Source organism: Pongo abelii, chromosome 21 (assembly GCF_028885655.2).
Source record: "Pongo abelii isolate AG06213 chromosome 21, NHGRI_mPonAbe1-v2.0_pri, whole genome shotgun sequence".
NCBI lineage: Eukaryota > Metazoa > Chordata > Mammalia > Primates > Hominidae > Pongo > Pongo abelii.
The window spans coordinates 8,378,895-8,402,470 of NC_072006.2; the positions used below are offsets into that span (position 1 = coordinate 8,378,895).

At 37.9% G+C, this 23,576-nt stretch overlaps 2 protein-coding genes across 8 annotated transcripts in view; one reads left to right on the plus strand and one right to left on the minus strand.

The window, feature by feature from the left end:
* The window catches only part of ESF1 (ESF1 nucleolar pre-rRNA processing protein homolog), a 68,835-nt gene extending 52,964 nt beyond the window's left edge, over window positions 1-15,871 (minus strand). The window contains exons 1-7 of one of the 2 annotated variants that reach the window (XM_009233309.4): window positions 15,715-15,871; window positions 13,365-14,044; window positions 6,780-7,174; window positions 6,064-6,177; window positions 3,704-3,804; window positions 2,522-2,674; window positions 1,088-1,202 (exon numbers count right to left, since the gene is read on the minus strand). In XM_009233309.4, coding sequence (XP_009231584.3) covers window positions 1,088-1,202; window positions 2,522-2,674; window positions 3,704-3,804; window positions 6,064-6,177; window positions 6,780-7,174; window positions 13,365-14,001 — 1,515 coding nt within the window. In that variant the 5' untranslated portion in view covers window positions 14,002-14,044; window positions 15,715-15,871. Of the gene's footprint in view, window positions 1-1,087; window positions 1,203-2,521; window positions 2,675-3,703; window positions 3,805-6,063; window positions 6,178-6,779; window positions 7,175-13,364; window positions 14,045-15,644 lie in introns of both variants that reach the window. The other variant, XM_009233308.4, reaches the window with a different exon arrangement.
* The window catches only part of NDUFAF5 (NADH:ubiquinone oxidoreductase complex assembly factor 5), a 34,493-nt gene continuing 26,703 nt past the window's right edge, over window positions 15,787-23,576 (plus strand). For 4 of the 6 annotated variants that reach the window (XR_008516786.2, XR_010138701.1, XR_008516785.2 and 1 more), the window contains exons 1-3: window positions 15,906-16,127; window positions 18,144-18,184; window positions 19,430-19,493. Coding sequence is in view for 2 of the 6 variants with exons in the window: in XM_024238470.3 (XP_024094238.3) it covers window positions 15,906-16,127; window positions 18,144-18,184; window positions 19,430-19,493 (327 nt within the window). In the remaining 4 variants the exon portion in view is untranslated. 6 annotated transcript variants of the gene reach the window in all.

Sequence of the window (23,576 nt, forward strand, 5' to 3'; positions counted from 1 at the left end):
AGACCAGCCTGGTCAACATGGTGAAACCCAATCTCTACTAAAAATACAAAAATTAGCCAGGTGTGGTGGCACACACCTGTAATCTCAGCTACCGGGGAGGCTGTGGCAGAAGAATCACTTGAACCCAGGAGGCAGAGGTTGCAATAAGCAGAGATCGCACCATTGCACTCCAGCCTGAGCGACAGAGCAAGACTCTGTCTCAAAAAAAAAAAAAAAGAAAAGAAAAGGGAGAAGGTAGTCACCTAAGTAATAAACTATTTCAATAGACAAAAACTTTTTGGCTATTTGTTACTAAGCATTAATGTGACATCTATTATACCTTAATTATTCCATATGAATTCTTTCTACAGTTTTGAATCATCTGCAGAAAAAGGTTACTCCTATTTTAAATTTTCACTAGTTTTGTTTAACTGTGCTAGGAGGTAATTTATTATCCACTTCCCCTTATTCCCTGGGATATTAATAACTGATGTATTAGAGTGTATAGGAAAGACAGAAGAGTGCGTAAGAAAGACAGAAGAGTGTACAGGAAAGACAGAAGAGAAAAAAGAAACATCAGCAGGTAACTGACACAGGCTTAAATGTGTAGCAAGAATCTGAAAATAGGTTCACAGATATGGTAGAGGCAGACACGCTTGTGTCTCATTTCTATCTGTACCCACGCATTAAAATTTTGAATACTTTGAGGCTGGGAGCAGTGGCTCACGAGACCTGTAATCCCAGCACTATGGGAAGCCAAGGCGGCCTCACTTGAGGTCAGGAGTTCAAGACCAGCCTGGTCAACATGGCGAAACACTGTCCCTAGTAAAAATACAAAAATTAGCCAGGTGTAGTGGTACACACCTGTAATCCCAGCTACTTGGGCAGCTGAGGCACGAGAATCGCTTCAACCTGTGAGGCAGAGGTTACAGTGAGCCGAGATCATACCACTGCACTCCAGCAGGTGAGAGAGCGAGACGCTATCTCAAGAAAAAATAATAACAAAAAAATTAATACTTTCCATTTTTAAAGATGCTGTAAGTAATACACAAAATCTCTTCATAAAGCAATAGAGTCCAGCTACGTATTTTTTAAAGTTAAGAAATACCGTTGATGTTCCCATTGCAGCAGATGTGAAATATTTTGGTTTATATGCTGTTAAATTCACTTCTGAGGCTACATCCTTAGGCTCATCATCAAAAGTAATATCATCTGGTATAAACCTAAGACGTAAAGAAAAAAAATTTATTTAAACATACGCTGCAGTGATAAACAACCACAGTTTAGATTCTCATCTAATTAGTTGTAGTTTATACATACATAAACTTTCTAAAAGACACACGTTTAAGAGACAATGTTAGACACAACCTTTGCGTATTTCTGAATGAATTCATCTTATAAATTTCTGAAATTCATAAGCTATAACTCTATAATTCCACTAAATTTAAAAGAATGCTGTATAGATAGAAATCCTGCATTAGGAGTCAGTTAATGAGTCAGGTGCAAGCACATGTGGGTCCCTCACATTTCAAAAAGATCCAGCTTTCTGATAGTGCAGTCATTGACTACATGTTTTTGTTGCTGTTTTTAGAGAGAGGGTCTTGCTCCATCACCCAGATTGGAGGGCTATGGCATAATCATGGCTCACTGAAGTCTCAACGGCCTGGGCTCAAGCGATCCTCTACAGGTATGCACCAACATGCCCAGCTAATTTTTACTTTCAAAATTTTTTGTAGAGACAGGGTCTCACTATGTTGCCCAGGCTGGTCTTGAACTCCTGGGTTCAAGCGATCTTCCTGCCTAGGCCTCCCAAAGTGCTGGGATTATAGGTGTGAGCTACTATGCCCAGCTGGCTATATTGTATTTTGAAGATCAAATATAATTATTAATGGGTAAGCACTGTGAATAGAAAGTATCATATACATGAGGTGTCACTGAAAACAAGGGAAAGCTTAAGGTTGATTCTTACAATTTCTTAATTGTACATTTAGCCATTTACATTTAGAGCAGTGTTGTCCAACAGAACTTTCTGTGACAAGGGCAATGTTCTATATCTGCTCTGTCCAAAATGTAACCATTAATTATTTGAAATATGACTATGCAACTGAATTTTAAATTTCATTTAACTAAAATAACCAAATATGATTTAGTGGCTACTATACTGGATAGCATGGATCTAGAGATAACAATCGGTTTTCAAATTCCTCTGCCCCTTCCTCCATGCATTTTTAAAAGTTAACTTCATCTGGTTCCTAGCTCTAAAAAGCAGTTGCAAGGAAATACTATTGTGTAAGGTACACCATCTTAAAAACAGAGCCAATATATCTGAAAGGACAAAGACGTGGGGATGATTCATACATAATACTTTAGCATTTTCTTGTTTGTTTTCTTTCTTAGGAGTGATGTTCCACGGGATAGTTAACCCAAAAGCAAAAAAATCATTTTAGAATATAAAACAGAGATCACTACCAGTTCAAATATTTTACTTCTTATAATCATGTTGTACTAAAAGATTAAATTGGTAATACATACACTGGATTACCTTAGATCTATGAAAGAACAACTACTTTCAAATTCCAGGCCATCACAATCCTCATAAATTTTACTAGCTGTTTCCGGAGAATCACAGTCTACTACTGCATAATAGTACTTCAGTCGTTTGAATTGATAATCTCTCAATTTTTCTCTAGACGTCCTAAAGTGGGAAAAACTTATTAAGCATACTTATACAGAAACACAAAAATTTCCCTTTAAAAAATAAATGTAATTCTTTCAAGAAAAACATATTACAAGCTGGCCTTCATACCAAGCCATCTTTCCTTCATGACTTTGCCTTTATTAACATTAAATACTTAAGCTCAACTTATTACGCTCACAAGGTACAGATATTTGGATTGGAATTTGGTATCTAGGAAAGGAGAGTGTGGGAATTACATGTGCTTATCTATGATTTAACTCACAGAATAGTTACTTTGCTATCACATACTGCCTTCTCAAGTAAAACCAATAAAGATAATTCTATTACAAAATATGCTAGAAAAGCATTAGCTAAAAGACATTCCTGATCTTGCAAAATGTTTGCTTAAGAGTCTGTGAGTTTGATTTTGCTTAACTACAACACATTCTTTTTTTTTTTTTTTTTTTAAGGTTCCACACAAAGCATTGATACAACACATTCTTTGAAGGTCTTCATCTGCTCTCTCCTGTCACTAATCTATTTAACCCTCATTTTTATTAAGTGCAAATATAGCTCCACCTAGTGGCTTAAAAACTATCTTAAATTATTTTCTACATTGCACCATGATGATTAAAAAAAAAAGTTTTATCATTCTTTCACTTTTCTATTTGATTCTCAAATAAGAAAAAATTACATAATCTGAAGGCAAACAGAGCTTCAATGATGTCTCAAAAAAAAAAAAAGCAAAACATACTAATTCAGAACAACGAGGCTGAAAGAATTCAAAAGAACTCCCAATCAGTTTAATCATGAAATGTTTTTCAAAAACTGCAATAACTACTTTCATGAATACAGAAATATACACAAACAAAAATCTTCTTGGAATAATGTACCACTTTTAACAGACTTTAAATCTGTTTTGCAACCTGTTTTAACTATGAATGGCACAAGTATAAATTTTAGTTTTAACTATTAAGGTGACCAGAATTCTGAACTAATGACATGAATTTATGAGGTTTAGTTTTATGTTCTACAGTGATTTAATACCAGTCTTTTTCTGGGGCATCTTCAGGAATACTTAATAGCTCTACTGGTCCTTGAACTTGCTCTTCCTTCATCCTCTCCTTTCCAAATTCTGAAGGATATATCTAAACAGAAAAAAATAGGATCAATGTAATTTGTACATTCCTTCACACAAATATCTAGACCTGTCGACACAAATATCTAGACCTGTCGAAGTCAGGAACTCTGAAAGTCACAACTTGACTCAATGAAAACAGCAAGAGTGACTCACTTCCAAATCCGCTATAGGAAGCTAGAGCATCTTGAGAAATTTTATTTAAAAATAGATCACTTTGGCTAGAGACTAACAGATACGAGGCTTGGAAACAAAAATAGAGTATCTCCTCCACATACCACCTGGGACAAGATGGTTCCGAGACCCAAACGAAAAATTAAAAGCAAAACAAGATGCTAAGCTCACGGAAATCTGAATATAAACACACACATGAAAAATGACTGAATTAGTTTACATGAAATACAGAAAAATAAACATATAATGAAAATCAATTTTGTAATAACCAACTTATCTCTGTCATACCATTTATCCAGTGCTTTCTTTTAAAGAAACAGAACAGAACTGACGACAACCTTATATAGATTAGGTATAGTCTCGATATAAGAAAAAGGATTCACTCTCACCAGGTGTGGTATTTTCTAAAATCTTGCCTACTTTAAGAGTCAAGAAATAATTGTATTAATGACATTGTTTTGATACTACTAGGCTTAATATACATTTGTTAATGAATACATGCTTTTTTAAACTGTCTGAAATATGCAATTTATCAACAAGATGATCCAAGTTTTTCTTACTAACTTGAATTGTATATATATACACAATAGGTTTAATACATAAATTTATAATATATATGTAGTCACATCTTTTGATTCTTTTTTTTCCTCTTTTCTAAGTCTAGAAATTCTTACTATTGCCTAAAACACAGGTTTTTTAAATTGTTTCTTTGGCTTGACTTTTATTTTATTTTTTTCCTTTGCTTCATCTAGAGTTTCACTGGAGCTATTAGAAGGTGAAGATCTGAACCAAGTTCTCTATCCAATGACTTGTTCATTTGTCCAAATATTCAAGCAGCCTATTTTGTCTAAGTTATCATATGAACTCTATCTATTCTGTTCTACCAATTTGTCCCATTTTTACCCAAACCTGTCAACCCCCATAGCATCATGAAATGTTTAGATATTGTAACTTGTAGGGTGAGTTTTTACACTTGAGCTTAGCCAAAAGGCTGAGAAGCGACAGGGTGAGTTTTTATATTAGCATGATTTCTCAAAAGTTTATTAGCTACCCTTAATTTGTTTATTCTTTTAGATGATTATTGGTTTCCTTTTTCTTAACTTTGACTTGAACTGGGATTTTGATCAAAATTACCCTAGAACAGTAGACATAACATCTTTAAATATTTAAACAGAATAATACAGGTTGAGCATCCCAAATCCCAAATCCAAAATGCTCCAAAATTCCAAACTTTTTGACTGTCAACATGAGGTTCAAAGGAAACGCTCATTGGAGCATTTCAGATTTTGGAATTGCAACGCTCAACCAGTAAGTATACATAATGCAATTTTATTTCAAAATCTGAAATTCTAAACACTTCTGATCCCAAGCATTTTGGATAAGGGAGACTCAATCTCTAATAATGATTGAGGGCAGGGCTATTTCAGGCACTGCACTAAATACTTAGTTCAAGCTCCTTTATACTTAATCCTTACAATCACCAATACTATTGTTATATCCATTTGGATATATTGGAAAGATGTAAACATATTTGAGAGATTAATTAAGTGTCCAGGATCACATAACACTTACGAGAATCAAGATTTGAACCCAGGTCTGTAATAATGCAAAGCCTGGATTCTTAATCATTAGGTTGGCTTGAAATATGGTGTCCTCAAATTTATGTAAGTTTTTCAAATTTATCAAGTGTTACAGTTTACTTCACATAGGTCATTTGTGTTTATTAAGGTAATTTCCAAGGACTTTATGTGGTATTGTTTCTAGTATGATTATATTTTTTTTTCCTTAATTGGCCAGTGTTAGCAATAAGGAATGCAATTTATTGTTAAAAACACTTCTTATACCCTGTCCCTTTACTGAGCTTTTATTTCTTTGGGTTTTTAATGTGTAAACAATCATATAACCTATCAATAATAATAATTTCACCTCTTCCTTTCTAACATTTATATCTGTTATGTAAGTTTCACACTCAATTGTATTGGACAACTTCCACAGTATTTTCCAAAAAAGGAAAACTATGGCCAAAAAAAAAAAAAAATCAGATTTAACTTAAAATGCCTAGAAATATTTATTTCAAAATGAAATCAATTCTCACCTTGACGGAAAATATTACACCTCCTTTGGGCTTAAATGAATTGAACAGAGCCAGCAAATCTTTTGCCTTTAATCTATCCCAGTCCATGTTACAAACTGCTAATCGACGTGTAATCTGAGAAATGAGAAGAATTAAATAGTACATAATCCATATCGTTCTCAATACTTGAAAAATAAAGATTCTAAAAATGTAATGCCTTCTGTCCCCTATGCTCTGAAATTAACAGTATGGTAGTTATCTAAGCGTAATTCAGTATATAAAAGAGAACTTCAAATGAGCCAAACAATAGTAAAACTGTAACAGATAAGTACTTTCTATTACTTGGTTCTTAATTCTTAAATCAGAACATGATCATGAGCTGATTTTTTAACTACCAAGTTTGTTAAGCTATTTTGCCATGCATGCATGAGTAAGGAAGTTGAGTGTTTACCCTGCAACATTTCTATCGGGTGCCGTACAAACAGAAATACAAACTACTAGCTAAAACAAGTATTAAAAATCTCATGCAACTTTTAATTATTTATGTAGAGCCTCTTCCTTATCCGCTTGGATGTCTTCTAGTTCATATAATTATATTCCATATCAAATTTTAATCAGAATCATCAAGCATACTATTACCAATAAGCTTTTCCCACTTAATGACATCAATTCTACCACCCATAAAAGCTGCTTGTACAGTGTTTTTCACAAATAATCTTGTTTATTCAAAAGGTTACCTCATCAGCACGAGGAGCATCTTTATCTAATTCTCTCCAAGCATGCTCAAAACCAGATTCTTCTGGAAACAAATCTGCCATATCATCTTCATCTTCAGAACTAGTTTCTATATTTCCTTTACCCCTTGCAAGATCAGGGCCACTGTCACTTTCATCATCATCCTCACTATCCTCATCTTCCTCTTCATCTTCATCCTCATCTTCATCATCTTCACTTCCATCATCATCATCACCTGAAGCTCTACCAACACCTGTAATTTCATTTTCAGATTCCTCATCACTTCCTAATTCACTAACGCTTTCTGAATCTTCCTCCAGAGCATCTTTGTCAAACATTTCACCATCTGTTGAGTTTTCATAACTATCACTGTCTCTTGTCATTATGGGTGGAACCACTGCAAAATGTTAAAGGAGAAAGAAATTAAGAAAAGATATATGCCAAATTAAACTGAATCCAAATTATCTTGATATCAACTCCAGTAAAAATATAATTTCTATGAAACACAGTAAAGGCAAATATAAATTCAGTAAATGCTTAGTCAATTTTTATGATAGAAATCCTAACCATAACTTCTATGAAACAGAGTAAAGGAAAATACACTTAACCAAGTTATTTAATGGGAATCCTAACACATGCTCACATCATGCAAGTAGATCCAGACATTCATTCAATACTTAACAGTGTGCCTGCTACGTGCTAAGTGCTCAATATAAAACAGTTGGCAAAAGAGAAGCAAACAGTGCTCTCAGTGAAACTTCTAGCTGAATGAAAAGAATACATGGATATCAAATAAAATCAATATATAAGAAAAGTTAAAATCACAACTAAGATACCCAAGAAAGAATGTTTTCTAAGGGGATTTAATGGGGTCCCTAAGTGAGTGATAACTGAGCTGTTACTTGAAGGATGAACAGGAGTTAAATAGTCAAAGTTAGACTAATAGATGGAAATTTGTTTGAAACAGCAAGGAAGGTACCTGTAAAAATCTGCCAACTGGAAAAAGCCAACAATCATGTCCAGATCACAGATAGCACAGAATCAAGTAACAAATGGAAATGAAGAGTTAAGTAGAGGCCAAGCTATCTAAAAACCATATAGAGAGCTTGGACTTTTTCATAAAAGCAATGGGAAGGCACTGCTGTTTTCAAAAAAGAGGATGTCATCTTCTTTTGGATATTGTCATCCTCAGACTTGCATATTGAGGAGATCACCTTGACTATACTGTAGAAAACTGACTGGGGAAAGTAAAGAACAGATGTGAATATAGTAAAGGTAGTACAGTACAAAAAGCAAGAAATGAAGGTAGCACTAAGTTGGGTGGCAGTATGTATGAGAGAAGTACATGGATTTCAGTCAGTTAGGAAGTGAAACCAATAATAATTACTGACTGGAGATTTGACATGGGGACTGGGCGTTTTGGAAGTGTCAAAGATGATTCATAGCTTCTTAGCTTTCAGAGCTAGTTAGCTAAGAAGATGGATAGATGAAAAGGGAACATTGGAAATGAACTAGTTTGTTTGGTGGAGGGAAATCATGAGTTCAGTTTTGAATATGTTGAATACGAAGTGCCACTCAGTCATCTAAAAGAAAGTATTAATAAGAAGAGTGTACAGCTCAGAGAAGTCTGGGTTGGAGATCAGTGACTCATTCATATGTAGTTGACAACAGAAGCTGTGATGTGGATGAGATCACCTATAAAGACAGAGAAATAATATTTATAATTTTTCTGCCAGGTCTTGAACTTTGCAATCAACGGTCATGATTAGCAAGACACCAAGATTAAATGACTGTTTTTGCTTAAGATGGAAATTTTAGTCCTCACAACTCTGAAAGGGCTCATTTCCTACTTCTAAAGCAACCAAAAGCTTCTATCTACTGGGTGTGTAAATATATCTTACATGTTTTATTCATCTTTAAGTTGGAGCTTATGTTTCTGCTTACAGGCTCTAAGTTTGGAAAATTAAAAGCAAATTTAAAAGTTTAAGATTTAGAATGAAATTGGAACTAATTTTCTCTTGGTCCTATGATCTTATAAAAGTCATTCACTGACCAAATATTTACTGAGTATCTACTACATACAAAGAATTGAGCTAGGATAAGGGAAAAGAGAGATTTGTAACATGATCTCATGCTCTTGATGGATTCATAAATAAAAGGTAACCGTTTACTGATTTATAAATCTATGTTCTCAATCACCATACAGTGAGAAACATCTAAATTTGCCTGCAGAGAGGTATTTACAAAAAGGCTTCACAAAGATACAACTTGACTTGAGACTAACTGAATGAAAAGGCATCTTGTTAGAAGGAAAAGCAGGAAATGGGCTTTTATGTTACCACCACAACGAAGCAGGGATTAATAAAAATAACTAGCCAATAGAAGTGAAAAGCGCCAAAATGAAAGCATTGTCACAGGTTCTATATGAGATCCGAAAAAACACAACATTGAAAGTTACTATGAGGTAAGCAGAATTTACTTTTAAGCAACAAGCTTAGAAATAACATCTTAAAGACCCAGTCTATCTAGTATTGCAATATTTCTCAACTGTCAGTCATTATATCATTTTCATGATTTTTGAATATCATTTTTTTTATTAAATTGAATTTTTAAAAAGTTAGTTTTGCTCTAAACAATATTCCTAAAGTCACAGAAGTGATAGGGTAATTACACTGTTTTCTAAGATGTTGACATAGTAAATAACTATTAATGTTTTGGAAGTTTGAGTATCATCAAAAATCTTCTCACTTATGACAATAGTATACATACCACACTTTGGGTTATATAATAATAAAGTGTTGCGTAAGAGACTTAAAGAGGTCTTCTATTTTAATGTTTTTAACAATATCAACTGCATTCAGAGTACTTATTCATTCAATAAGTATCTGCAGCTGAGCACAGCTTCTCACGCCTATAATCCCATCACATTAGGAGGCCAAGATGGGAGGATCTTGAGCCCAGGAGTTTGAGACAAGCCTGAGCAACCTGGCAAAACTCTGTCTCTACAAAAATACAAAAATTAGTCAGACATGGTGGGGTGCACCTGTGGTCCCAGTGACTCGGAAGTCTGAGGTGGGAGAATCACCTGAGCCCAGGAAGTTGAGGCTGCAGTGAGCTGTGATTGCACCACTGCACTCCAGCCTGGGCAGCAGAGCGAGACCCTGTCTCCAAAAATAAAAATAAAAAAAATAAAAAACCCCAAAAAGTATCTGCTTAGAGCCCACAATGTACACAGCCTTGTGCAAGATAATGTGGGGTTACACAAATATAAATGTCTCTATTCCTAGACAGTATTGCTCTAGTAGTGACTGTAAACATTACTACTTATCCAGCTACTTCAAAAACAAAACAAAACAAAACAAAAAAAAACTGCTTTACCATTTTCCCCCAATTATAAACATAATGAATGATTATTACAAACCAAAAAAAGTTAAGAAAATATGGTTAATAAATAAAACAAAGGTGACTAGTAATAATTTTTCATTCAAAGATAACTGGTTATTTTAGTATACAACCATATCCCTAAATTTGTTTTCTCTAATTTAAATACTATTTTTTTTTAAATAACTGGTCACATCGTTATTTTGTAACCCATTTTTAAAACTTCATAGATGTTTGCATATATTTAATTAATCTCTTAATTATTTGTTACCATTTTATTTTAATTTCTATTTCTATTTTTATTTTTTGAGACAGGGTCTTGCTCTGTTGCCCAGGCTGGAGTGCAGTGGCACGATCTTGGCTCACTGCAACCTCTACCTCCTGGGTTCAAGTGATTCTCGTGCCTCAGCCTCCCAAGTAGCTGGGATTACAGGTGTGCACCACTATGCCTAGCTAATTTTTGTATTTTTAGTAGAGACCGGGTTTTGCCATGTTGGTTAGGCTGGTCTCAAACTCCTGACCTCAAGCAATCCGCCCCTGCTAGGTCTCCCAAAGTGCCAAAGTGCTGGGATTATAAAGGTGAGCCACTTGCTCAGCCAGTTACCATTTTATTTTAAAAATAATGCTGCAACGCACATTCTTTGCACACATCCAATTATTTATGTAAAATAGATTGAGGAGTGCAAGTGCTGGGCATGAACATTTTATAATGACAAATATCACACCCCAAGTCCTCACATCACCTTTACTTCACAGCACTTAAAAAGTCCCTTGCACACAGTAATTGCTGTAATAACTGATGAACGGATAATGAACAGAAGATTATATATGGAGCCACGTAATCCTTATTTATGAATAATGCCTTTCCTAGACTGTGGAACCAACAAAATTACTGCAAGCAACGTGGGTAGGAGTCAGAAGACTTGAGTTGCAGTTCCAGGTCTGCATGTCCTTACGTAAGTCACTTTAATCTTGTTCGCTGATACAGTCTTATTGCTCAAGGTAACTAAGAAAATTAAATGAGAAAAGATATGTAAAAAGAGTCTGAAAAATCAATCTAAAGGATTATACAGCTATGTTATATTAATTCGGTGCCGCAAATGAAGTGGATGTTAGACTAACTTACCTCACTAATTCAGCATCAAATCAACTTTGCTGCTGGTCCCATTCCAATCTTATTCTTCAATTTTAGTAACCAGATTCCTATCCTTTCTTCCCACACCTCAAGAGGTCTGCTGCCTGGTTCCACTACAAATGTAAAATGGGATACCACTACTGACTCCCTAGTCCCTGCTATCCAGAATTCACTCCACTGCCTGATACTTGCTACCTTCCCAGTGTGATCTCTGCCTATCAAGACCTCTTGGCCTATCAAGACCTCTCGGCCTATCAAGACCCCTCCCTGGATCCTGTAATTGCAGGTCTGGCTCATTTGAACTACCACCGGTTTTCAATTACATCTTCAACTATCAACAACATCAACACTCAAAATTGCTTGCCGCTGGAGGTGACACAAAATTTTAATAAGTTTAGTAAACACACAACACAAACTAGAGCCAGCTGTCTCTCACCTAGTTCCAAACAATCATTTTTAGCTGCTACTCATTTTGGCCCTTCAAGACCTTATTATCTAATCAAATGGGACTACTGACCTCTTCTGAACATGCCCAATCACATCTTTGCTCAAAAAGTTCTTTCCACGTAGAACACTCTGGTCCACAAACTTAATTTTTTTCCACACCCCAAAGTAGTGCGTCCCCTATGAATTTTTCTGATTGCCACATCTTGAGTGACTTCTTCCTCCAGATTTCCATGGCTTTCTGCTAAACATCTTTTATGGCACTTACTATTATTCCATTTTGTATTATGGTTCTGACTTTCTTCTACTTTATATCTACATTGGCCAATATGGTAGCCAGCAGTCACATGTGGTAACTGAGCACTTGAAATGCATTTTGTCTAACTTGACATTAATATGAAAACAGTATTAGTATGAAATGAGTAGAAAATGGAATGTAAAATATACATCGACTTTTATATTGATTACATATTGAAATAATTTTGATATATTGGGTTACATAAAATATATTATTTAAAATAATTTTACCTGTTTCATCTTACTTTTTAATGTGGTTACTAGAAAATCCAAAATTATGTATTTCTACTGGACAATGTTGCTTTAGACAGGGGCCACTGCACAAAGTTTAGCAGGCTGTTATCAGCACACGGGCATTTATAAAAGGACAAGAAGGGCTAAAATCAAGGCCATCCTACACTCACCACGCCATGCACTCTGGAGGGGGCTGTGTCTGCTCAGGGGCAAAAAATCTGTTGCTTCAAAGGCGCTATCTCTTCACCAAAGTGTGACCCCTGGGAGCTCTGTGTGTCCAGAGAGCATGCCTTTTTCTAATTTGCATAAAGGCATCATATAAGCTAGCGACAGCCCTGCGATGAGTGACGATGCCTCACTCATATTCTGTCTGCCACATATTAGTGGCAAAGCAGCTGAACAAATTAATGAATGAGTACTCTACTTACCCTCTTATTTTTGAGACAGAGTCCTACTTACCCTATTTATTTTATTTTACTTTTGAGACAGAGTCTCGCTCTGTCAGCCAGTCTGGAGTGCAGTGGTGCAATCTCAGCTTACTGCAACCTCCACCTCCCAGGTTCAAGCAATTCTCCTGCCTCAGCCTCCCGAATAGCTGGGACTACAGGCGTGCGCCACCATGCCTGGCTATTTTTTATATTTTTAGTAGAGATGGGGTTTCACAGATGGGGTTTCACCATGTTGGCCAGGCTGGTCTTGAACTCCTGACCTCAAGTGATCCGCCCACCTTGGCCTGCCAAAGTGCTGGGATTACAGGCATGAGCCACCGTACCCGGCCTACTTACCCTCTTTAGACACATCTCTTCTTATCATGTGATGATATATAACACTTTATCTGGTTAGAGAATATAGTTCTCACTAGGGCTCACCACTAATCAAAATCACTGTTTAACTTCAAGATTCAAATTTTCATGTCTGTCTTCTAGCACCACATCAAAAATTAATAATCACTGCATATTTCTTTTATAGCTTTGTATTTCCAGATAAGCATTTGACCATTCCATAATACTATGAAAATACTTAATGTGTTTACATTTTTGAAAGATCAGAATAAAAATAAATAACACCCAAGAATCTCTTATTTTTTCCAACCTACCTGACTGCATTTCTCTTCTTGTCTTAGAACACTTGATCCTAGGAGATTTCACAATTTCAGAGGTGCCTGAGTCTAATGTCCTTTGTTTTTCTTTGAGAGAAGAGTCTGTAGTATGTTGAACAATGTTTTTTTTCTCTTTCTTACTTTTTTGTGTAAATTCTTTGCTATCCTTCTTTGGACTTATGTTTGAATCTATCTTAAATTTACATGAGGTTTTCATTTTTTTAATTCCTACAGAATTATCTAAATCAGTTTTATTTTCAGAACCCTTGTGATTAGCCTTCTTGGTTTCTTTCTTTTTCTCAACTAGATTTTTTGAATCGATTTCTTTTTTAGTCTGGGTTTTTTTCTTCTTTATTTTCTTTTGACTCAATGCTTTACTATCTTCATCAGAGAGATCGGAATCAGAATCTGAAAGGTCGTAAAAACGTTTCAAATCCTCTGTAGTGCTATGGCTAATGGGGCGCCCTCTTTTATCCACGGCGTAGTTCAACTTGAACTTCTTGTCATGAAACATAGCTCGAAATCTCTTGTCAATTTTGACTTTTCGATCCTTTTCCGGCATTTCCCAAAATCTCGGGTCCTTTGCAACCCGTCTAAACCGCTGGTCACTCATTATTTCTTGTTTGGATGACATTTTTAATTCTTAATCTTGATCAAATGCTCGAAGAAAACAAATACTAAAAAATAAAACAAATGTTTTAATGGTAATAATGGTTAGTACTATAATTAAATGTTTTAAAACACATTAATTCACAATATATTCTAAGTTAAACGTACATAGAGGTAACAAGTCTAATTTCATCTCTCCAACTTATTCTGGGTCACGTGCAAAAAAGGAGAAACATACCAAAATATCCTCTTTCCATTACAGATCATTTAGAGAAATAAACTTAAGGTAGACAAAGCAGAATCCCAAGGCATTATGGAGGGAAACAAATGTTTATTCGTCCATTGTTCTCACTTAGAATTTCTATTTGTATACCAGTATGTGTTACTAATTGAAAGCAAATGTAGTTAAGATTCCCTAGGCCGAGTGCGGTGGCTCACCAGCACTTTCGGAGGCCAAGGCAGGCGGATCACTTGAGCCCAGGAGTTCAGGACCAGCCTGGGTAACATGGTGAAACCCCACAAGAAATTAAAAAATGAGCCCGGCATGGTGGCGCGCGCCTGTAGTCCCAACTACTCTGGAGGCTGAGGCAAGAGGATCACTTCCACCTGGGAGGTCTTGGCTAGAGTGAGCCTAACGGCACTACAGCACACCAGCTGGGGCAACAGAGTGAGACCCTGTCTACCAAAAAAAAGTAAGAAAGATTCCCTAGCCTCCGTTGGCCTCATTTGTTTCTTCACATTCTGGTCTCATTCTGCTTACTCCTTATCTCCGGCTACTGCCAACAAACAGCCTTTAGTTCTTTAAGACCAGCATCTTAACTAAACAGACCAAAATCAACTCAGGTTTAGCTAATAAAGTTTCCTCTTTAAATCCGATCATCCTTCAAAAGTAATAAGTTTAAAAATAAATAAAAAGTAAATTTGAGTCTCCAGGTAAAATCTCACACCAGTTAATAAATATCACTTCTTTCTATAATATCTTATTCTACAAGTGATGAAGGCCCAAATGAGCTCATTCCCCCAAAACATACTAGAACATATACATATGTGTATATAAATTAATATTGTTCCCTTGTGAAAAGTCTCTAATGGTTTAGCATCTCTGGACGGGAATTTTGCAAAGAGCCAAAAGTCGTTGATTATTAAGCGCAAAAAAAAAATGATTAAAAGGGCAGTATTTCTTATTTAAAAATCAAGTCCTTTTAATTACACTAACCAGGAAAAAATGAAGCTATCGCTAGTGTATTTACATATTTTTCGATGTATTACAGCACTTAACTCTCCGAGCAATCTTACAAGGTAGGTACCACCTCAACCAGGAGAAATAATGCATGTATTGCAAATGTTTAGAACGAAAGCACTCGTTGTATGTCAGATAATCCGAGAGAGGGGAAGGCGACCGGACCTCACTTCCGACACGCGCCTGCATCCCTGTAGCCCACCCTCCCCTTCTGCCCGCTCCCTAATTCGGAGAACACAGGGCTGGCCCCTGAACTAGGGTCTCCTTCCCACCTCCCGTACCGCAGTGGGGCAGCTAACAGACTGATTCGAGAAGCGACCCTGAAAAGGATCGATGAAGTCTGAAGAATGAGGCCGAAAAAGGCTCAGGAGGAAGGGGCAAAACCCCTCGCAGATCCGAAAGAGATCCTGTTAGAGACTAGTTCTTACCCCGCGCCACACACACACGCCCTCGAGCCCTTCAACTCGAGCTCTTCAGCCCCAGTCCATCCACACTCACCGTCCGGAGTCCTTCCCAAGCCTCACGTGGGCCTCACACCCACAATCCTCCGCGTGACGCTCCGCCGTAATGGCAAGCGAACTAGGCCAAACTACTTGCACGTTCCCTCTGCGAAGATCTTTGGAGTAGTCGCAAAAGCCGCGCTGGTGCATGCGCACAAAAAGCGCCGGCAATTGGGGACGCAGCTAGAGATGCTGCGGCCGGCAGGGCTCTGGCGTTTATGTCGGCTATCTTGGGCGGCGAGGGTCCCAGCGGAGAATCTTGGCCGTAGGGACGTCACCTCTGGTGTCTCTCCCCGCGGCAGCACCTCGCCCAGAACCCTGAATATCTTCGACCGGGATTTGAAAAGGAAACAGAAGAACTGGGCGGCCCGGCAGCCCGAGCCGACGAAGTTTGACTACCTGAAGGAGGAGGTGAGCCCGCGGGGCGGCGGGGCGGACGACGCGGAGGCTTGTTTTCCTCTCCGCTAGTTCCGGCTAAGCCCCGAGCTCACCCCACCTCGCCGTCTGACCTTGACCAGCAGCCCTGCTTCTCTCGGCCTCTACCGTAATCACGCAAGGCCTAGCCTCGGATATTTGTAACATGCTTTCATTCATTCATGCATTCATTTCGGCAACGTCCTTGAGGCTGAAAGGACCTTTTAGAGGCCTCCAGTGAAGCTCCAGAGAGGGAGAGAGTGGGAGAGAAGGTCAGGAGGGCCCAGATCATAAGGGCCTTGCAGGATAGGGACTTGGGGTTTTCTTCTGTATCTGCGTTGTCCAGCCAGTATGGTAACTGCCGGCTACACATGTGGCTGTTGAACACTTGAAAGGTGACTAGTCCAATTGAGATGTGTTGTAAAATACACACGAGTATAGTGACTTAGTATGAAAAAAGGATGTAAAATAGCTCATTAAGAGCTCTTATGTTGATTACATGTTGTAGTGATTATTTTTGATATATTGGGTCACATGAAATATATTAAATATAAATTTAAACTTTTCAATTAAAATTTCTCTCGTTTTTACTTTTTTTCTTATGTGGCTACTAGAAAATTTGAAATTACGTATGTGGCTCTCATGATTTTTGGTCAGCACTGCTCTAGGGGAATGTGAAGCTCCTGTTTTAATCAGTGGGGTGATCTGATTTATGTTTTAGGAAGGTCAAATTAAGATTTCTGATTTGTCTTGGCTCGTTTGAGAAACGTTTCTCCCTGCCCAGGTGAGCCAGAGACTGAGGGTTTCTACTTTCAGGACACGCATTCCCAAGTTCAGGCCTCAGTAAATTTTTATTCAGGAGTGGAACAAAATTGGAGTCAAGTATAATGCAACAAACAATTATTGAACTCATAGCTTGAGCAGAGCTCTGTGCAAGTACAGGTCTGATCAGATGATTGACAGGGTGTCTGTTTCTCAGGAAGTCTTAGAGAGGCTGGCAGTGTCTATTATAGGAAGTTTACTACCAATAAATTTTTTGTATCCCATTTGTAAGGCATGGTGCACGTACTACACTGCTGATGTCATGTACTTAGAAGATGTGCGCTCATAGCCCTTTGCCTCCAAAGAAAGCACCTGGACTACAACTTGATTGAGGCCTCACCAATTTGTGGGAATATAACAAATAAGATAAAGTATATGAGAGTTCTTTTTATCATAAACATAGGGTGTTCATATTAGGAATGACGTACAAAGTGGACTCCTGGGAAAAAACATCTACGCTCTCTTCTCCCTTGCCCTTCTCTCAAAAAGCAAGTACATCTGTGTTTGGAACTTTTAAGTCCTAATAGCAACTCTGGGGTGTTTATGAGGGAATGAGTGGAATGTGGGGAATACTAGACTCCCACATCGTTATTGCTACCAGATGAAGCTAGGCCAGCAAAAGGTGGTGCTTACCTTATGACTCTTAAATTGGGATGGGATTGGGGCAGGGGAGGTTCACTTTCCTCAGATTTGGCTTTTTCTAACTTGCGAATGTCACTCAGAAAAGTTGTTCATTTATGAGTTCCACAAAATAAATTTGTTAGTCATCAAATAATAGAGTTTTTCCTAAGTGACTACTTACATACTCATCTACAATAAACCCCAACTAATTTTTCACTTTATATACCTCATGCTAATATCCATGGACAATAATGTGCCCATTGTGTTCCTTTTGCTTTTCATCCTTGTGATCTTATGTCACATGGAATGTAAAGGCCACATATGTGTGTGTGTGTGTGTGTATATGTGTATATTTTTAAGAATATTTAGTCTTGATTTCATGAAATTCACTTCTGAAATAATTTGCCTCAATTTTGTTTCCTGGTGATTTGAGAAGAAAGTTCCTGTGGTGAAATTGAAAAGGGGATAAAGGGAAGTACTTATTTTAAAACATAAGTAACCTGTGGATTGTTGAATACTGGAAAAAGAGTGTTACTTCCCCGTTAACCTACGCCTCATGTAATCCTTCAGGTTGGAAGTCGGATCGCAGACCGTGTATATGACATACCCAGGTAAGTGGTGGTGATCATAATACGATACCATCAACTTTTGAGTGGAAATTCAGGAGATTAAATGCTGAGAACTTGCTATCTGAAATGGCAGAACCTGGAAGAATTTGCTCGGACTGGTGATTTAAATCACTCTGTAAGTCTCCTTTTTCTTGTCTGGAGAGCAAATGTTTTCTTCATTGTTGCCTGAAAAAAGAAAAGAATGTGTGGAAGCACAACTCATATCCATCTCCAAGCCTGAATCCACTTGATTTGGCCAAAAACAAGTAGTAGAAAGATTGCTCCAAAAATGGAGATACTTAACAACATGCTAATTTTTAACATCCAAAGCCTCTGTACCTAACTGTGCCATGTTGCCTGTGTTCATCATCATGATATAGGGCATTAGATAAATAAGGTTATCTACCACCAGGGATTCTCCAGCTATCTACTATAATTTTGACAAAGCTTTTTAAAAACAAATTGCAAAGGGGCTCTTTTTGTTCCAGTTTTTCAGGAAGAATGTTCTTAGTAGATAAAATTTTAAGTTTTCTTTTTATAGGTTTGTTTTTTTTTAAACCTATGGCCTACAATTAGATGTCTGTACCAATGTAGCATAACATAGCATATTTAGAGGAGACAGCATGACATGGAGGATAATAGTTCCAGCTCAGGATTCAGACTGACTGAATTCAAGTGTTGACTGCCCCTTATTAATTGAGGTACTTGGTTTGACTTACTTAGCTTCAGACACTTAGTGCAGTACTTTGAACGTGGTACGTTTTCAGTAAAAGTTTAACTATTATTTAAGTTCTTATTTTTTAGTTTAACATTAATACTTAATGGTATTTCACATGATGATTTCTAAGTATTCCACTGCTTCAACAAGTCTGAGAAATAGGGATAATTATTGATAAGTCTGTCAGTTATTTTCAAGTTAATTTACATTAGCTTCTTTGCATTCTTTATCTGGATGTATTATTGAGTTAAAATATCCTCATTAAATCTGTTTTTCAAGTCCACATCATGGAGCCACCTGGTGGAAAGCTGGCTCATCATGAGGTCCTGTGAATAGCTAGCAGACAGACTTGCCTTGTACTGTAGGCTCTAGTATATACAGCTTGTAAGGTGAGGCCGAAAAGGCAGATGATGTAACCTTCTGGAAGTTGTGTTTACTGAAATGATTTTACTTAACAAAAAATAATTCTTAATTTATAGACTGTGTTATGGACAGAGCATAATAACCTCTGTGTCTTTTTTTTTTTTTAGAAATTTCCCCCTTGCTTTGGATCTTGGTTGTGGAAGAGGTTACATTGCACAATATTTGAATAAGGTATATTTATTCAATGACTTAATTTACTTGAAAAGTAACATTGGCTAATTTTAAAGAAAGACTTTCCTAATCAGTTTAGCTTGCAACATATTTAGATTTTAATTATATCAGAATTGTTAATTTGTTTTTTTTTTAAGTGGTAGAATCAATGGTGGTTTTCTCCCTTCTTTAGAATTTTTTTCTTAAAGAGTTTTTCTCTGAATCCATTATATATTATGTTTCTACCGATAATTTATTTGAATCTATAGAAGATATATTTCTCTTTGTTCCCACTTTGTTCATGTTTTTTATAATTACCATAAAAATCAGATTGGCATTCATACAGAAAATGTGACTAACTTTTAGCTAGAAAAATATTAATTTTATCAGTTGACTAGAAATCTTTCTGTATCATTAAATATAAGTAGCTTTATTAATGCTTATAACATTGTATTTTGCACTTTATAATTCAGACCATAAAGACATTAATTTATTCTTTTAGCTCCTATGTATACGATATTGTGCTGGACACAAAGATGAACGTGGAATTTCTTTTTTTTTCTGAGGTGGAGTCTCACTCTGTTGCCCAGGCTGGAGTACTGTGGCATGATCTCGGCTCACTGCAACCTCTGCCTCCCAGGTTCAAATGATTCTCCTGCCGCAGCCTCCCAAGTAGCTGAGATTGCGGGGGTGCACCACTATGCCTGGCTAATTTTTGTATTTTTGGTAGAGATGGGGTTTCACCATGTTGGCAGGGCCAGTCTTGAACTCCTGCCCTCAGGTGATCCACCTGCCTCGGCCTCCCAAAGTGCTGGGATGACAGGCTTGAGCTACTGTGCCCGGCCATAAAGTGGAATTTCTTTTTTTTGAGACAGAGGCTCCCTGTGTTGTACAGGCTGGAGTGCAGTGGCACAATCTCGGCTCACTGCAAGCTCCGCCTCCCAGGTTCACGCCATTCTCCTGCCTCAGCCTCCCGAGTAGCTGGGACTACAGGCGCCCGTCACCACGCCCGGCTAATTTTTTGTATTTTTAGTAGAGACGGGGTTTCACCGTGTTAGCCAGGATGGTCTCGATTTCCTGACCTTGTGGTCTGCCCGCCTCCCAAAGTGCTGGGATGACAGGCGTGAGCCACCGCGCCCGGCCTCATAAAGTGGAATTTCTACATAAAATCTGCTTAAATAAAAACATCGACTTGGGCCAGGGTGAGGAAGGGAGTGGTGAGGCTCCTAAAACACTATTATTGGTCATAGTAAATGCCATAGAAGTGGCGCAGTCATTAAAGTGCAACGGGAATTAAGGGAAAAGAAAAAATCAGTAGGAGTTTATGTGGTCAAGGCTTCTCAGGGGGCACAGAATCTGACCTGGGATTTGAAAGAATTTGAGTTGGTGGTTCCTTGCATTGGAAATCAGAGCATGGCAGGAGGAAAGGGACAGAGGTAGAATGCTGTAGGGTGTGATATAGTGATGTTTAAGGAAGATTAATCTGGGGATGGCATTCGAGAAAGATTGAAGAAGAGAAAGGATAGAGAAACCCATTAGAAGGCTGTGTTAAAGGCATTGCAGGCTTGAGAAATAAAGGCCTGCCACCCATGCAGAGCCAGCACATATAAATGATGGGATGTATGAGAGAGACCTGGAAGCATCAACATAACTTGATGACTGATCAGATATGGTAGGCAGAGCTTATCTATTCTTTTAGTTACTCAGGCCAAAAAACATTTTTACTGATTCCTCTTATATCCTTGTTTCCCACATCTAATCCGTCAGCAGCTTTTATTTGCATTTCAAAATATAACCAAACTCTTATCTCTTCTTGCCACCTTCCCCATCACCATGCTGTTCAGCTACCATCACCCCTTGCCTAGATTATTGCAGTAGCCTCCTATTGGTCTCCCCGCTTCTACCTTTGTCCCTGACTGTTGTCATGGCAAAGTAATCCTCGTAAAACACAAATCAAATCATTGTCAGTCCTCTGCTCAGAACTGTTTGTCATCTAATTTAGTAGTAATCCAGAGTCCTAATCTATAAGACCCTCAGGATTCTGGTTTTTTATCATGTCTCTGATTCCATCTTCTTCCTTTCACTCTCAACTTTTCAGCAACCCTGGCCTCCTTGCAGTCTCTCAAACAGGCCAGAGCATTGCTCTATGCTCTTCCCCAAGATATCTGTGTGTCTTACTTGCTCACCTGTCAGATCTTAACTCAGCTGACCTCATCAAAGATTCCTCCCGTGACTGCTTTAGAAAATAGTGCCCCTGCTCTCTGCTGACTAGTTGCTTTATTTGCTTCCATAGCACTTACGAGCTCCTGATGTATGTTTATTTGGTGTCTTTCTTCTCTTACTGGATTTGCTCATTTTTGATCACTACTAAATCTTAGTACCTAAATGACAATGAAGATTTATTAAATGACTATTGCAAGATAACTTTAGAGTTAAAGTTATGCCTTTTGTGACTGGAAAATTCAGGGGATGTGATGTGGCAAGGAGCACGGGATCATTCCTGTTTTAGAAATGTTGAGTTTGAGATGGCAGTGGAATATGTTAGTATAAATAGCTGGCAGGTAGTTGGAAATGTGGAAATGGAATTGGGGTATTGAGGTTAAGAGCATTGACTTGAAGTCAGGGCTTCGAACTTCGGCTCTGACACTGTCTGTGTATACTCGGACCTTGGGCCAATCAATTGCTCCAGACCTCAGTTTCTATAAAATATGATCAATAATACCCATCTCAAAAGGTTGGTAAGAGGATTAAATGAGGCACAGTAAACCTGTCAAAGGAGGCTATAGTTCTTATTTGGAAGTCCCTTTCAGAAGTGACAGCTGAAGCCATAGAAATAGGTAAACTCTCTGAGGCAAGAATATAGAAAAGAACCTTCTGCAATTGTACTTAGGGTTGGGAGAAAGAGGAAGAGCCAATAAAGATGCCAGGAATAGTAAGATGGAAAGTGTCTTAGTAAGGTATCTTTTGATTGTTGGAAGCAAAAATGCACTGAAGCCAGTTTAAACACAGAGACATTTGTTACAGAGAGGCTCTTATGTAACTCAGGGATCCAGAAATAGAGCCAGGCCTCACAAGAGATGGGAACTTTGAAACACTATAACAACATTCCTCCTGTTCACATGCACTCTGGTAATACATGAATGCTGTCTGGTTGCCTTCATTCTTTTTACTCCCTGTAGTCTATCGGTAGTAGTGTTCATCAGTGTGTGTGGCCCCATATGAATATGCTACACCCAGTGGTGAGCTGAAGCTAGCTTAGGCCAGCCTGTGAGAGCCAATTGTTAGCATCTCTTCCCAACCTCTGTTCTGTGACATCATATTGATAGCTTGACATCAGCCCTGGTGGGAATATTTATACCATGGAAGTTGGCAAATGCTACAAAGCAGTCCCCGACCAAGAGCCAGCACACCATTGCCTGTACCCTGAAGTCTAAATGTTCTTCCATCTCCAGGGACCTCTGCTATTATCTCAAAGTCTCTTAGTTCACATTTTCAAGTGAGAGACAGGGATAGATAATCCTGTCGATCTAATTCTTCACCCCTCACAGGAGTGTGCTGGAGCCGGCTCATGAGAGCCATTGAGCACTCTCTTCCCAGCTCCGTATTTAGCAGCATCATGTTGGTAGCATGAAATCTTTCCAAGTTTCGGGCAGGGAAGTGGGTGTGGGTAAAGTAAAAAAAAGGATTGGCTTCTCTAATAGAGGAGGGCAGCCAGAGTAGAAGGTTCTGAAGAAGCTTCTAGTAGGCTGTTGACAATGCTGTGCTTCAAAGAGGTCAGGTGAAGCAGGACTGAGAGCAGTGAGCACAGACTGCAGATAGTGTTAGCAGAGCAGTAAAAGCAAAGAGATACCCAGAATGGGGAGAAAGAATCTAGGAAGAAGTAGAGTTGTGGATTATAAACCAAACAGCCAGAAGGTGCCTAGGGGGAGGAGATTTTTTGTAATTGGAAAGCGTGTGCCTGTTGTAAGGTGAAGGAAGGAGACACAGAAGACAGAGACTAAAGATTGATAGAGATGGAGATGGAGAGAGCAGGATCCTGGAGAAAAGAGGGCTGAGGGGGAAAGAAAGTGTTTTTCTGGTGCAGAAATACCACAAGTCTCCTTT